The 15,569-nt window shown below is 45.1% G+C and overlaps 1 protein-coding gene across 3 annotated transcripts in view; it reads left to right on the top strand.

Annotated features, from left to right (window-relative positions):
* Nucleotides 1-15,569, top strand: part of LOC147033598 (zinc finger protein 862-like) — a 32,818-nt gene that overhangs the window by 15,647 nt on the left and 1,602 nt on the right. For 2 of the 3 annotated variants that reach the window (XM_085857139.1, XM_085857149.1), the window contains 4 exons: nucleotides 13,104-13,536; nucleotides 13,660-13,692; nucleotides 14,745-15,151; nucleotides 15,278-15,508. In XM_085857139.1, coding sequence (XP_085713265.1) covers nucleotides 13,104-13,536; nucleotides 13,660-13,692; nucleotides 14,745-15,151; nucleotides 15,278-15,508 — 1,104 coding nt within the window. Of the gene's footprint in view, nucleotides 1-8,482; nucleotides 9,329-9,873; nucleotides 13,537-13,659; nucleotides 13,693-14,744; nucleotides 15,152-15,277; nucleotides 15,509-15,569 lie in introns of those variants that run through there. The other variant, XM_085857129.1, reaches the window with a different exon arrangement.

The raw sequence follows: 15,569 nt of genomic DNA, 5'->3' as shown, positions 1-15,569 counted from the left end.
GTGCATACTCTTGAATTTTATGAAATTTTTATAAAAAGTTGGCCAAACTCGTAATAAAATTTGATTTTTATCTGAAAATTACTTTCAAGATGCTTGTGGTCCTCAAAGGGTTAAATGCACATTAATACAAGGGTGTGTGTCGAAAGGTAATTCCTACTTTTATTTTTCTCCAAAACAGGTAAAGTTATTTGAATGAAACAGACAGATAATAACAGACAGAAGGATGTTGAAGATGGAGCCGCCAGGCAGGAGGAGAAGAGGAAGGCCAAAGAAGAGGTTCATGGATACGGTCAGGGCGGACATGCGGGTGGTTGGAGTGTCAATGGAAGATGTGGAGGATAGAGCGATATGGAGACGACCCCGAACGGGAGCTAGCCGAAAGAAGAAGAATAAGAAGACAGATAATAACATCGATCTTTATTCTACCGTAGTGTGCGTTTCATTTTTCCACATCACCAGTGCGGCCCACAAATTTCTGTTAGTGTTCAAGTCGATGCCAGAACTGCGCGTCATACTGACTTAACCAGCACTTCACAGTGGTGAAGACGGCGACGACGACGACGACGTTGTCAGAAGGAAAATGTTCTCCACAAAGGTGTTAAGTTTGGGAAGAGATGAAAATCTGACGGAGCCAAGTCGGGGCTCGTGAGCCTTTTTTGGCGTTACTCCATTGCGATCCGTTTCTCAGAATCATAATAGTCCGGGAGCCAACCTGTGTACGAGGCTGTTTTAGGGTTGGACCTTACAGCCTCTGCTATAAAATTTTACACCCCCAGGATGTTTAGATATATGTTTGCAGTTCATGAAAACCAATGTTGGCAATTCATAAGCTCTTGCGAAAAATTTTGGCGGCCGTTTTTGTTTGAGGAAGATTTGAAAAATTTGATAAAACAGCAATTGTCAATAAAATTTCTAAAAAAAATCACATTCATGAAAAATAAATGTGAACTAAATGTAAGAATTCAATCAGTGCATTGTAAAATGACAAAAAAAAATTGCCTTTGTGAAAGTAAACCTCGTAAAAGTACATAATTTTGTGAAAAATGCCTTAAAAATAACGTTTTTTGAAGATGGCCTTTAGAACTTTTCTTATCATAGGCAGATGCTGCATTAGAATACTAATTTCTCTTAATGTGATATGAACATGGTATCCATGGCTAATTAAAACAGCAAATTTGAGTGAGTTCTATCAATTTTTAAAGAGAAAATTAACATTTTTGTCAACCAAAGTTACCCCTACCCCCAAAATCCTCTTACTCTATTGAACACAGTTCGGTTAAGGTTTGCTGGATCCAGGTTGGGTACTTCACAGTTCACTCTTCCAAAGGAAAATTCAATGGTGTTTGGAGTGACATGGCCCTGGAGCAGACATACAACAATGAAGGGAAGACATCTCTGTTCAAACGCATATCTCAGGCACCAGCTGCTCGAGATAAATATGTGAAAACAGCACCATTTCTCACAGCTGTATCAGAGAACATAAAGTCTATGGCTAATCTAGGCCAACAGGAATCTACTCATCATGGAGAAACACAGAAGCAGGCAACAGAAGAACATATGCATGTTGAGGAGATCAAGAAAGTGATATGCCAGCAGATGATAAACCCATTCCAGTGTAACAACCAAGTGGTTCTGCTCAATAGAGCAACTAGTGAGAAGGATGCTTCAAAAGACTTGGTCCATGCTCAAGCTAAGGGCATGGAAGCCATTATGAAAGCAGAAGAGGTGGTCTCTATTAAGATTGAACCACTGAAGCTGGTAACTTTCTCCTCACAGAAGAAATCAAAACCATCAAGGAAACAGAGTTTAATCAGGATCTATCAAGATGAGACTGCAACTACACGTGTGCTGTGTTTCTATCGAGATGCCGACCCAGTCACAAGACAGATTGCATTTTCCCATGAGTGGACAGACTATCCATCATCCCTGTTTGAGGTTGATCCACGCTTAGCACAGGGGTTGTAATGCGCAAAGGCAACGAGTCTGATTTCGTGGCAGTGCTAATTGCTGAAGCTGAGCAGGATGTTGTTTTACAGCTGCCATCATTACCACAGAGTGACCTATACACAGTTTATCTGGTAGACACAATGGCATTTGTAAATAAATACCAAAAAATGGGTGCGAAAACATTTGGTGAACTTCCCAGCTGTATCTTTCGCAAGCAGGTGTATCCTGCAGTTGAAACCTGAAATGTGCAACTGTGTCAACATCATTGGTGATCAGTATGATTTTGATGATAGCCATACTTTGAAGGGTGATGAGCAGCAGAGGAGAAACCAGACAGACCAGGCAAGACAATTCTCACCATCCAAGAGTCTAGAAATTCCGGACTGGAATTTACTCATGAAGAATCCAAGAAATAAAGGAAATCTTCAGAACTTCATTGGCACTTCCCTTTGTGAGAGTCCTGAAGCTATTCCGGATGGAGTGACCATCATTCTTGGTAGTATGATGGAAAACAAAGGTCACACTCTTTCCATCACATCAGCATCAAGTTCAGTTCTGGACTTACCTTGTGAAGAACATGAAGAGGCAGACACAAGGATTATTGCTCATCTTGCGTATTGTGTGGAATATCTTGATCACCATCGAGCTGTTGTGCATGCAACAGATACAGACATAATTATGCTGTGTATATATCACTTCAGCTGCTTGAACACATTGCAAGAACTCTGGATACAACGGCAGAATCAATACCTACCTATTCATGAGCTGGTAGAAGTGTTGAGCAAGAAGTACCAGAAAATCCTGTTGATGTCGCAGCTACACTTCTGTGCACATATGTGTTGTGTGGATGTGACACAGTGAGCTACCCATTCAGAAGGGGAAAAGAAGAGGTCAGGTCAGGTATGGGAGCATGTGCCAGAACAGTGCGTCGCTGCGTCCACTTTCCGCCGGTACTCCAGGGGCCTCCGTCTGGCCATCCCCCAGGCAGATGCCAGGCCCATCCCCATCTCCTTGAGATGATGGTCAACCTGCTGCAACCATGAGGCACGTGGTCGGCCCACTGGCCTCCCACTCATGAGACTCCCTCGCTGAGAGAATCTGGTGAGCAGGATCAGCGTCAGGAAAACGAGCCACATGTCCATACAGCCGCAGCTGACGCTCACGGACTATGCAGGTAACAAATCTCATCCGAGTCTCTCTCAGCAACCGCTCGTTGGACACAAAATCCGACCAGCGATAGCCAAGGATTCTCCGAAGAGACCTGGTACCAAAGGAATTAAGTCTTCGTCTCAGATCCTTGGTCAAAGTCCAAGTCTCGCACCCATAGAGCAAGACTGGAAGTACCAAGGACCTGAAGACTCAGACTTTCGTCCTCCCGCACAGGTACCGGCAGCGCCACACCCCATGATCCAGTGAATCCATGACTCCCCAGGCCCGACCCAGACGTCTATTGACCTCCGGCTCACAACCTGCGGAGACATGAATATCACTGCCAAGGTAAGTGAATCTCTCCACGACCTCAAAATCCTCACCACAAACAGACACAGACAGGACAGCAGCATCCAAGATGTCACCGAAAGCCTGGATCTTAGTTTTGACCCAAGAAATCCGTAATCCCAACGGCTCCGACTCCTCATTCAGCACCTCGAGGGCCCCCAAGAGGATGTCTAAAGTCTCCGCAAAGATGACTGCATCATCTGCAAAATCAAGGTCTGAGATCTTGACATTGCCAAACGATGCACCGCAACTTGATCTCTCCGACATCCTCCCTAGAATCCAGTCCATACAAGTGCTGAAAAGTGTGGGGGCAAGTACACATCCCTGACGAACTCCAGTAACAACTGGAAATAAGTCAGAGATGGTACCACCACACTTCACAGCACTCTCAGTACCAGAGTAGAGTTCAGACATCAGATCGATCAGTTTCGGTGGCACCCCACGAAGACCAAGAATCCTCCAGAGGACATCCCGATTCACTGAATCGAACGCTTTACAGAGATCAACATAGGCTGCAAGCAGCCCCTGCCGAAACTCTCGTCTGTGTTCGGTGAGGACACGAAGTGCAAGGATACGGTCAATCGTTGACCTCTTTGGTGTAAAGCCTGACTGCTCTGGACGCTGGTGCTCAAGCAGATGGTGGCAAACCCTATCGAGAATTATCCGAGCAAAGACCTTGCCCGGCACTGAGAGCAGCGTCACCCCTCGGTAGTTTTTGCAGTCTTAGCGATCACCCTTCCCTTTCCAGAGAGGGACAACAAGGCCCCTCTTCCAGTCAGTTGGGATGATGCCTGTGTTCCTGTGAAAAGAAGAGCGGCACAGGTTTCTCTGGGACTGATAGGAAACCTTCCCCACCTTGTTGATTTTGGAAGAGATAGTGAAATGGCAGCAACAGAATGTGTCATTGATGAGGCCAGAGTATACTGGACTGCTCTGCATGGCCAAAAAGGGTTCAGCTGTTTGGATACCCTCAGGCAGCATATGTTTGTCTCTTCAAAATTAGACCTTAGGTCACTGCCAGCAACAGAAGATGCGTTTTACTTCCTTGTTTTAAGAGCATTGTATCAATTGCTTCTGTATAGACGTGCACATCTCAGTGACCGAGCACTTCCCCAGCCACAACATTTGGCAGAACCCTTATCAATGGAAAACTGGTCCCAATTCTCATGTCTAAGCCAGCCAAGCCAAACATAGACAAAACGGTGTCTTGCATGTGCAAATTATCCAAATGTCTGAAACGATGTTCATGCAAAAAGGCTGCTGTGCCTTGCTGAGTGACATGCATATGCCTTGGTCAGAGAGGTTCATGTGGTGGAGTTGTTTCAGAGAGTGACTCTTCCTCTGAAGAGGATGTTTCATGTCACAATATTGTGTTAATCCATTTCTAATTTTATCTTCCTTAAAACCATGGCATGTAAAAGTATGTTCTTGTTCCTGACCCCATTGATAGTCAAGCATTTCTGAGTTACATAAATCTTTTGTTGTTTGACATATAACCTTGTCAATTGAAGGTAGGTTAAATCTACACCAATTGTGATATAGGAAATGAACTCCTCTTTAATATGAGGGGTCATTTGTGTATATAGGTTTAGTGGTTATGATTTTAGGACAATATGAATTACCCCTACCCCCATCCTACATCTTCGCTTTTGCCAACATTTTGTTATCAGAGGGGGCTCGCAAAAGTGTTGACTGTGTTGTTGCGCAAGAGTTTCACCATTGCCAACATTGGTTTTCATATACTCAAAGGGTGTCTCTTTATGAAAATCAACACAAAAATTTTATAGCAGACCGGGCAATTTTTTTTTAATTTTGATCGGTTGGCTCCCGGACTATAATGGTGCACCCAACAGTTTTCTCTAGTCAGTAATCCAAATCTCATCGACAGCACTGACAACGTTGTATTGCCCTCTGCCATCTTGACTAACGTAGCACTGAGACGTCTCATTTTAAGAATCACAAAACCTCGCGCGCAGTAGCGGGAAGAACTTATGTGTGTGTTGCGTTTTGTTTCATTTGAATATCTTTACCTGTTTTTATGAGAAAAATAATAGGAGGCATTACTTTTTAACACACCCCCTCATATTATGGGTTAAATACACATTTATATTATGGATTATTAAATTAATATTTTGTAATGAAATGGAAAGCATGGAAGGTCGGTGTTTGTTTGTCATCAACTGCGATGTGTACCCATATAGCGCCACCCTGTGGTGGTGTTGATAGAGGGTATTACAAGTCAACTATGGAGATGACTTGAAATTTTGCAATGCACACGTGGCATCGTGCAAACACCCCCACCAGAGGGAGGGGGTGTTTCATACGAGCACCAGCCTGGGATTCCCTGTCTCTTGCACAGAAGCACTTCATAGAACTCTTGAACTCCCATAGACCTCTCGTAAAACTCGTAGCTCTCAACTTGTAGCATCGTGCAACTTGCACAAATAATATCTGAAAGACAGGAGCAATACTCGACACAATTAACAGAACATCAATGTGTGCGAAGGACATCCGAAGGTGAAGTGGAACACATGACGCGCTTGGAAAGACGGCGAGAACAGCATCGTGCACGAAGGAACTCTGAAACCCAAGAGCAACGCACTGCACGGTTGGCCAAACAGCGAGATCAACAACGTGCACGAAGGAGCTCTGAAAGTGAAGAGCAACGCTTTATACGATTAGAAAAACAACGAGAACACCAATGTGCACAAAGGAACTCTGAAAGTGAAGAGCAACGCACTGCACGATTGGCAAAACAACGAGAACAGCAACGTGCGTATAGGAACTGTGAGAGTGAAGAGCAACGTGCGACGCGATTGGCCAAACAAAGAGAACTACGATATGCACAGAGGAACTCTGAAAGTCAAGAGCAACGCACCGCACGATTAGTAAAAGATCGAGAAAGACATCATCGACATCGAATAATATGTGAGCAACGACTTCAGAAAAGCTACGAGCAACAATGCGCTAACGGAACAGCAAACTTTCAAAATGACCAAGTTCCCACTCAGTTGTAGTCCGGCTCTCTTTACTTCAATGTCGTCGTTATCTTTGTGTGGCGCATGCAACACCGGGCGTCATCGTTGATCTTTTGCCAAGTGTCATCGAAGCCAAGATTATCCATGTCGCATCACCATGAAAGAATGTTCTCATCCCCACAATCATCCTCATTCCATCAGGCAGTGACCTCACTTTCAAGATCATGAGAGTTCAGTTTGCAGTCGGGCCTCGTTTTACAATGACCATGAACAAAAGCCCAAGGACAAACGTTCCATGAAGTTGGCGCGGACCTCTCAACACGTACATTTTTCACATGGATCGCTATTTGTGTCACTAAGCAGAGTTGGAAAACGCCAAGTTCTTTTCAGTGAATGCTCCCAATACGAGGTCCAAGAATGTTGTTTTACAAAGAGACCCTTCATTAAAGGTACGTGTAATACTTCTTCCATTCTCATCAGAAGAATTGGGTCTACAATTGCAATGAGAAGTTGTTTTCCATGCATTAGTTTTTAATAAACATATCTACAAATAAGAATCTCAAGAGTATGATAAATTCAGATTATCTACGTAATAATTGTATTGTTTGTTTACTGCAGAAATGAGTAACAATGTGCTAATAGAACAAAAAAAATAATAATAACATGATTAACAGAGCAGCAAGAACGACGACAATGTGCACGCATGATATCTGAAGGAGAGGAGCAATGCTCGACGCAACTAACAGAACACCAATGTGTGCGAAGGACGTCCGAAGGCGAAGTGGAACGCATGAAACGATTGGAAAAACGGCGGGAACAACATCGTGCACGAAGGAGCTCCGAAAGTCGAGAGCAACGCGCTGCAAGAACGGCCAGACAGCGGGAACAACAACGTGCATATCGGAGCTCCGAAAGTGAAGAACAACGATCCACACGATTGGCCAAGGACCGAGAAAAGCAACGTGCACGAAGGACCTGCGAAAGCGACGATCAACGCACGGCACGGTTAGGAAGAGATAGAGAAAGGCGTCATCAACGTCGGAAAATATGCGAGCAACATTGTGTTAATGGGATAGAAAACTATCAAGATGAGCAAGTTCCCGCTCTGTCATCGTCCGGCTCTTTACATCACCGTCATTATCTTTGCACGGCGCATGGACCACGTACGGTGCATCATCGTTGATCTTTTTTGCCAAATGCCATCAAAGCCGAGATTATCCATGGCCCATCAGCAGGAAAGTGCATTCTCATCCCCACATTCCCCTTTGTTCCATCAGATAGTGACCCCCCCCCACCTTTCAAGATTGAGAGACCATGAACAAAAATCAAGGACAAACCTTCCAAGAAGTTGGCGTGGACCTCTCAACGCCTGCATTTTCACATGGATTGCTGTTTGTGTCACGAAGCAGAGTTGGAACCCCGAAGTTGCAAGTTCCTTTCAGCGTATACTCCCAAAATGAAGTCGATCATCTTCTTCTTGGGTTTGGCAGCTTGGCTTCCAGGTAGCTATCGTTTTGTTGGGGCACGACTGTGCCGTTGATGCTCTGCCCCGATAACAGTACACCGGCACTCATTTTGCCGACCTCGGAAGGGTGACGGGCTGAGTCAACCCCAGCCGGTGTTAATTCACTGGCCAACGGGGCTCGAACTCGGGACCCGAAGATCACAAGCCGGCTGCCCTAACCGCTAAGCCGACACCAGGCTTAAGACGAAGTCCAGGAATGTTGTCTTTCAAAGAGACTCTTCATTAAAGGTATGTGTAATACTTTCTTCCATTTTCATCAAAATAATTAGGTCTGCAATTACAATGAGAAGTTGTGTTCCATGCATTCATTTTATAAACTTGTCTACAACTAACCAGTGTTGGGCACAAAAGCGATAATCCGATAACAGATAATTATCGAACTTAACTTTTTTTTTTATCGGAAGTTAACCTCCATTTATCGTTATCAGACCAGTTAACCTCCGATAACTCGGTATTTTTTTTTTTTTTTTTTAGTCCGATAATGTCCGTTAATTTTTTTGTCCGATAACATTTTTATCGTTTTATTTTTTTTCAGGTTCTTCAGTATCATCGTCAACTTGACAGCGTTCAGTTCTTGCTTACCAGTTACCAAGCATTCTTTGCAACTTACAAAACTACAGTCTACAACCATGGAACACCAAGAAGAAGTTCTCGACATTGAGATAGCCTCTGTCTCAGGAACTTCTGAGACCCAATCTGATTCTCTGTCTGTGGTGGAAACTTCTCAGCCATCTGGCAGCCAGGCCACTGCCAGCCAGGACCAGGAGCCTTTCCAAAACCCCTGGCCCCACCTGGAGCGCTACTTCAAGCTCAGCCGTCAGGATAAGGACAACCAAAAGGTACTCTATTTTGAGTGCCAAAAATGCCGCCCGACCAAGAAAATTGTTAGAGGCCATGTCACCAGCCTTAATAATTTGAAGTCCCACATCAAGAGAACCCACCGATCCGTAGCTATCCAGTTTGAGGAGGAGATCAAGGCTGGCTCTAGCCGTGGCAAGCGCCGCCACCACACCTCCGGCAACAGCAGCGTGCGCAGCTCTGGCTCCGCCACCCCCGAGCTGCCCGCCAAGAAGGTCCGGCAGCCCACCATCGGCGAGGCCCTGGGCTCAGCCAGCACTGGCACTGCCGTACGCCAGTCCACTGTTGACGACAAGATAGTCCGCCTTTTCGTCAACAACATACTCCCACTCCACGTGGTTGAGTCCGAGGAGTTTGTTGACCTGTTGAGGACCCTCAACCCAACAAAGGTCAGCTTGTCCCGCCGCACCCTGGGCAGGTGCATTGATGACAAACAACGGGCAGTCGAGGAGGCCCTCATCAACACATTTGATGGGCTGACCTACTTGGCGACCACTGCCGACTGTTGGACTGCTCACAATAGGTAATTATCATTTATGTATTTATTGTACTAACTACTTTAAAAGTTTTAATGTAGTTAGTAAAATAAATAGTTATGCAAAAAAGTGAATATTACTGTTTTTTGTGATAAAAATTGGCATAACTTGAACTTCAGTTTAATTTCAAAATGTTTAAAATAAAACTTAATAATCACTTAATCATTAATCAGTACTAATCACAATTCAATAATGTTGACTGTAGTACATTAATGTTTCTTTTCATAATAATTTGCGTAAATTAAGCTTAACTTTCATTTTAAAATGTTTAAAATAAAACTTAATAATCCTTGTATTAATCGATAATCACTTAATCAGTAATCACTGATTAAGTGATTATTGATTAACACACTGATTGTTATGTTTTATTTTCCTTTAATTTACGCAAGTTATTATAAAAAGAAACATTAATATTCAATAGTCTGTGTATATCATCTATTCAATAATGTAGAATAGGCAATTTTATGACACGTTAAAAACTTATCTTTTTAAGAAAATAAATTGTATTCTTATGTCTGTTTCTTTGTTTTAGATCTTTCCTCGGCATGACAGCTCACTGGATTGACCCAACCACCAGGGCCAGGAAGCATGCTGTCCTCACCTGTACCCGTCTGATTGGTCGCCACACTTATGATGTCATAACAGAGGCCATGGTCCAGGTCCACGAGCGCTTCAACATTCAGGACAAGGTAGTCAGGACAACCACCGACAACGGGTCCAACTTCGTGAAGGCTTTCACCCAATATGGCGGCCAGGTGGATCTGTTGCCTGACCTCGACGATGTTGCCGAACCGCCTGAGGCCGACTCGGACAACGAGGACGACGCCATCAACATTGTAACCCTCGGCGAACTCCTTGATGAGGAACCAGAGCACCCCAGTCTACCAGTCCACATGAGGTGTGCGGCTCACACCTTCAATCTGGTGGCCACGCTGGACTTGGGCAAGGGCCTCCTCAAGAAGACGGGCCCTGCCGTCGCTGCCTTCAATACCCTCAACAAGAAGGCCCATGGCAAGGCTCAGGCACTCTTCAATGCCCAGGGGAGGAGCCCTCAGGTGGGCGACGCCATCGAGGAGGCACTGGGCAGGAGGCTGGTGGTCCCTGGCAAGACAAGGTGGAATGCCTTGTATGACTCGATCGTCATCCTCAACAACATCCTGGCCACCAAGAAGGCTGAGCTGAACAGGTTCCTTAATCGCATGGAGAAACTCTCGGCCTTCAATGACCAGGAGATAACCTTCCTGAAGGAGTGGGCCAAAGTCATGTCCCACGTGGCTATCGCCCTTGACACCATCCAGGGGGAGAAGAACGCCTACCTTGGAACCCTCCTTCCCACAGTGGCCATCACCCTCACAAAGCTCAGGAACATGAGGAACAGCTTCACCGTCTGCAAGCCACTGGTCGACGTCCTGGTTGCAGCCATCGCCACCCGGTTCAACCATGACCTGAACGACCGGGACTGCCAGCTGGCAGCTGCCTTCCATCCAAAGTTCCGGCTCCACTGGCTGCACAGGTTCGACAGAAACCTAACGGTTTCTGTCAAGGCCGCCATGGAGGACGAGGTCGAGAGAGCACTGAGGGTCGTGAGGGACCGGAATGGCGACACCACCACCAGCTCCGACGACAGCAGCATGCATGACGACCTATTCGCTGGATGGACGGCCGCTGGCTCACGTACCAGTGTCAAGCAGAAGGCCAAGAAACTTGTCGACTCCTGGCTGGACATTGATGGGAAGGAGGGCATGGTCGACTCTGACTTCATGGGGGAGGAGATCCTCACCAACCTCTTCCTGAAGTACAACACCCCAATTCCATCCTCTGCCGCAGTGGAACGGCTATTCTCTCTCGGCAAGGACATCCTGAGGCCCAAGAGGTCAAGACTATCAGCTGGGCCTAACTTTGAGAAGTTGGTCTTCCTCAAGGGCAACCAGCACATAGTGCCATAGACTCTAAAAAGATGCATTATGCTTCTTTTATTCTTGGGTTTAGCATAAATAAGCCATTTCTATGGGTTTTGAAGCTTTTTCCTTCGTTTTTTTTTTTTAATTTTTGTTAAAAAGTAGTTATCGTTATCATTATCGTTAACTTCCGATAACTTTGTATTATAATTATCGTTATCGGATTATCGTTATCGAAGTTAACTTTTTGGTTATCGGTGCCCAACACTGTCTGTACGCATTAGTTGGACAGCTGGCTTGACACCACCCACAAGTGTAACCTGAAAAAAGCAAATAAATAAATGAACACGTCTGCCATTTTGGTGCGAAGCTTCGACCAAATCATCTTCGGAAGTGTCGTATTCACGATTGCCGTGCCCTCCCTATAAGTTTTCCGTTCAGTGTTCAAAAAAATAATCCCGAAGCGACTGTTAAAAGGATAATCGGATATCGAAAGGTTGGAGCCGATAGGCATCATGGGCCTTGTGAAGGCCGCCAAAATAACGGGAGGTGTCAGAAGAACGTGTTGCCTGCCTGGAACAAAGGTCCCCATCGGGCAGATACTCTGCTGCTGGTCTACATGATATTTGTATTTGTTTATTGCAGAAAAGTTGTAGTACTCTTCGAGTTGACATCGTTCTTCCACAGGCCAGTCAAATATTGTCATGAAAAATGCATTTTCCTGGATGATTTAAACATTTTTTTTTTTCCTTGGGTCGTGAGGGCTTTCCGCACAAGAACACTCACCGCACAAACTTCCATCAGGTTTTGTTGCAGTGTGGAGTATGCTTTATTCAGCAAATGATTAATATGCAAAATCCACCCAAAGGTTGGGTAAACTGCTAGTATCGTATGTTTATATCATGGATAATTGTGCCTGTGGTGCCATGAGTGTAATTTGCTTCTCGTCCCCAAATTACTGTGCTTCGTTTGAAAACGTCGTCATTTACAGTCGGCTGGCGGTCGAGCTCGAAGAGGTGGCACACTCGCCTTCTGGCTGCGTTTTTCCGAGCTCGATTTCCCACCCCAGACCAGAACCTGCCAATCTGGTGTTTTGCAAGCCGAGCATTGTGTCGATGTTTGCTGGCTCGGCCAAGACTAGTGTGAGCCGATCGCAAAATTTATTTGCACAATTGAAAATTGAATCCAGTAATACTGTTGTTGGTATTATTTAACTTGCACCATGCTCTCTGCAGACCGCTGAGGCCGTTTCATTGATTACGGGGTTACAATCCTGGGTGGGTCGCTACTCTGACGCAGGGTACTCAACTGAGTGTGGAGGGATTATTTTTTTTTTAATTTTGTTTATGGTGCACACAATAACTCGCCTAATTTTCACGAAGGACAGCACGGAGGTCTTTAAGGTCCACCAACTCATGCCGGCAGATGTGACGCCCATTTCACGTCCATCTGAGAGACCGCGCGCATATTGACGAATCGCTCTGCCCGTGAAACGCCGGGGTGACAGTTTCTAGCCGGGTCTGGATTTGAGCCCAGGCGAGACGGCTTGGAGGCGAATGCGCGTCCCTCTCGGGCCTGCAAAATTGAATCTGGCGAATCAAAATAAAGCCAGCTTAACGAAACCGGTGATACCTTTTCCCAGTTAGTCACGACCAATGAGCACAAAAACAGATTGGTCAACTTTGGTGACATTCGCTACACTTGTGCCTTGCCATTGGTCACACGTTACGGTTCGCGATTCTTCAATGTGACACCCTCAGAGACTTGCTATATTGAATTTGCATCCTATTGAGAAAGGAACGAGGAGTTTGAATTTGAATTGAATGTAATAACGGAATTATGATGCGAATCAATTTCTCACCAGCGCATCACCACTGCCACCACCACTACCACCACCACAGAAGAAAATGAAGTTTCATGCGGATTACGATTCGCATCGGTACATCAAGGCGGAATGGTTTGTAATGTTCAAATGGCTGAACTTCAATCAGCAGGCGAATGTATTCACCTGCAAGAACTGCATATGGGCGAACAAAATCAACATTTTTTCGAAGGGGAAGCTCGCCTTAAAGCCAAAGAAAGACGATTTCATTAAACACGAAAAACTGCCGGATCACCAGGATGCTGTCAAAGCGGAAAGTAGGCCCAAAGAAATGAAGGTGGCCACCACCACACGCACGTTTTTCAAGGAATCGAAAGACACCATGATTGCGGCCTTCAGGACGGTGCTGTGTGTCGCACAGGAAGACGTTGCCGCAAACAAGGTGGACGCAATCGTGAAGCTGCAGTTGGACAATGCAAGTGAATCCACTACGATTTTGATTTCCATTTCTCTGAATCCATGTTGCTGGTTATTTTCTGTTTTTCCAGGTCCATTTGTATGCTTACCCCTGATTGCCATTATTTATTTGTGTTTACAGGTCAATGCCCCAACGGAAATGAATTGGAACTGGGTAAGGCCCACTCAAATGATTCTTCAGTAATCGAGACACGGCATTTGTAGCATAGAATTTTGATTTAAAATCCATTTGAGATGAAAGATGGTGGAAAAGGGAACATCGTTGATGATGATGTGGGAATGTGATCGGAGGTAATGGGAGTAATGGAGGCTCGTGATGCCACTAGTAAAGTTGTGAACAGATTGGAATAAAGCTTGGTGGACAGATTGGTTGTGTGATGAGGATTAATTGATTCGATTTTGGTGAAGATCTGGATACTACAATTGCTTCTGCCACTTGTCACCCCCATCTGTCTGTTTATGAGCAGGATGTCTCGATGTACCTGCAGCTTATCTGGGCCCTGTGCTAATGTTGTAACCCAAGTGTGGTGGCATTCTGACTGGTGGGTCTGGAGAAGAAGATTTTCGAGGGGATTTAAACGATTTTCCCCAAAATTGACCAAGTTAGCCATTTTGACACACTTCTGGTCATGTGATTCGCATGGCCTCCACAATTTAACATCCCGACTCTGGCCTAATGTTGTAACCCAAATTTGGTAGCATTCTGACTGCTGGACTGCAGAAGATTTTTGAAGGAATCTACCAAGTCCGCCATTTTGACCGACTTGGTCACGTGACCGGAACGAGCTTTGCGATCTCCATTACCAGTCAGGAGCGGGACGTTGTAGCCAAATTTTCAGCTGGATCGGCCCAGCGGTTTGGCCGGAGGAGTCGAAATCGGAGACGGATGGTGCACGATGGCAATACCTTGTCTGGAATTCCAATTCCTGATGAGCTAAAACGTCGACAGATTCAGAAGAAATTTGGTGGGCAGGTTGTGTACGAGACGTAGGACAAATTTATTCAATCTTGGTGAAGATCCGAACCCAGATTAGGAAACCAGAATTTCTTAAGTGTTTCTTAACCATTGAGAGATGGGTGGGGGTGGGGGGGGCAAAAATGATATGGGAGAAGCAAACCTTAAATATCGCACTTTATCTGGACATTATAATCTCCAGGTGAATTTGTTGGCCTGCTCTAATTTTGCTGATCTTTTACCCATTCCAGGGTGCATCAGTGTTGAGAACATCTGAGGGAGAACCACACAAAGGTGACCACTATACCGACCATGATAGAGTGGTTGACATACAGCAGTGTCTAAAAAGGGTAGTGGACAAGAAATTACAGAGCGATGTCATCAAAGCTGGCTACTATTCCATTGAAGCGGATGAAGTTACAGACACCTCAAACAAGTCCATAATCATAGTGTACGTCCGATACTTATCACCAAACAGTGGAAAGCCAGAGAGTCACTTCCTGGGCGTTCGGGAATTGTATATGCCAAGTGTTGATGGCATCTTCCATGTGATAAAAAAGCTGCTGAATGAAAAGGGTCTGGACATTTCCAAAATGGTTGGAATGGTTACAGATGGAGCTTCAGTGACGTGCGATTCTCGGACTGCTGTTGTAACGAAGTACGTTTTGTTTTCTTTTTTTTCCATGATGATCATGAAAAGGATAATCTTTATTGACACATACGACCATTTATTGATTTAGTTTTTTTTTCCTGCCTCCTCCCCCCATCCTCAACCCACTCGCAGTTTCAAAATGATTGCTCCATTCCTGATTGGCAACCACTGCATGGCACATCGATTGCAACTCGCTGCAAAGAAGGCGGCAAACGAAATCCTGGAGATCCAAAAGTACATCGGGAGCCTCGGCACTTTTGCGTGGGCGATAAGGAACTCTCCCAAAGTCATCCTGACACTGGAAGCCAGCAAAGAGCTTCACCCGGAAAAGGTGACCCAGATTAAACAAGTCTTCTCCACGAGGTGGGTTAGCTGTTGTCTGGTTAATTTGGTTATCACTGTAGTAATTAAACATAATTTGATG

Source organism: Eptatretus burgeri, chromosome 2, assembly GCF_056783735.1.
Source record: "Eptatretus burgeri isolate ZD-2024b chromosome 2, Ebu_testis_v1, whole genome shotgun sequence".
Taxonomy (NCBI): Eukaryota; Metazoa; Chordata; class Myxini; order Myxiniformes; family Myxinidae; genus Eptatretus; species Eptatretus burgeri.
The sequence above is the reverse complement of the archived record's forward strand: the minus strand, read 5'-3'. Positions and strand labels throughout refer to the sequence as shown.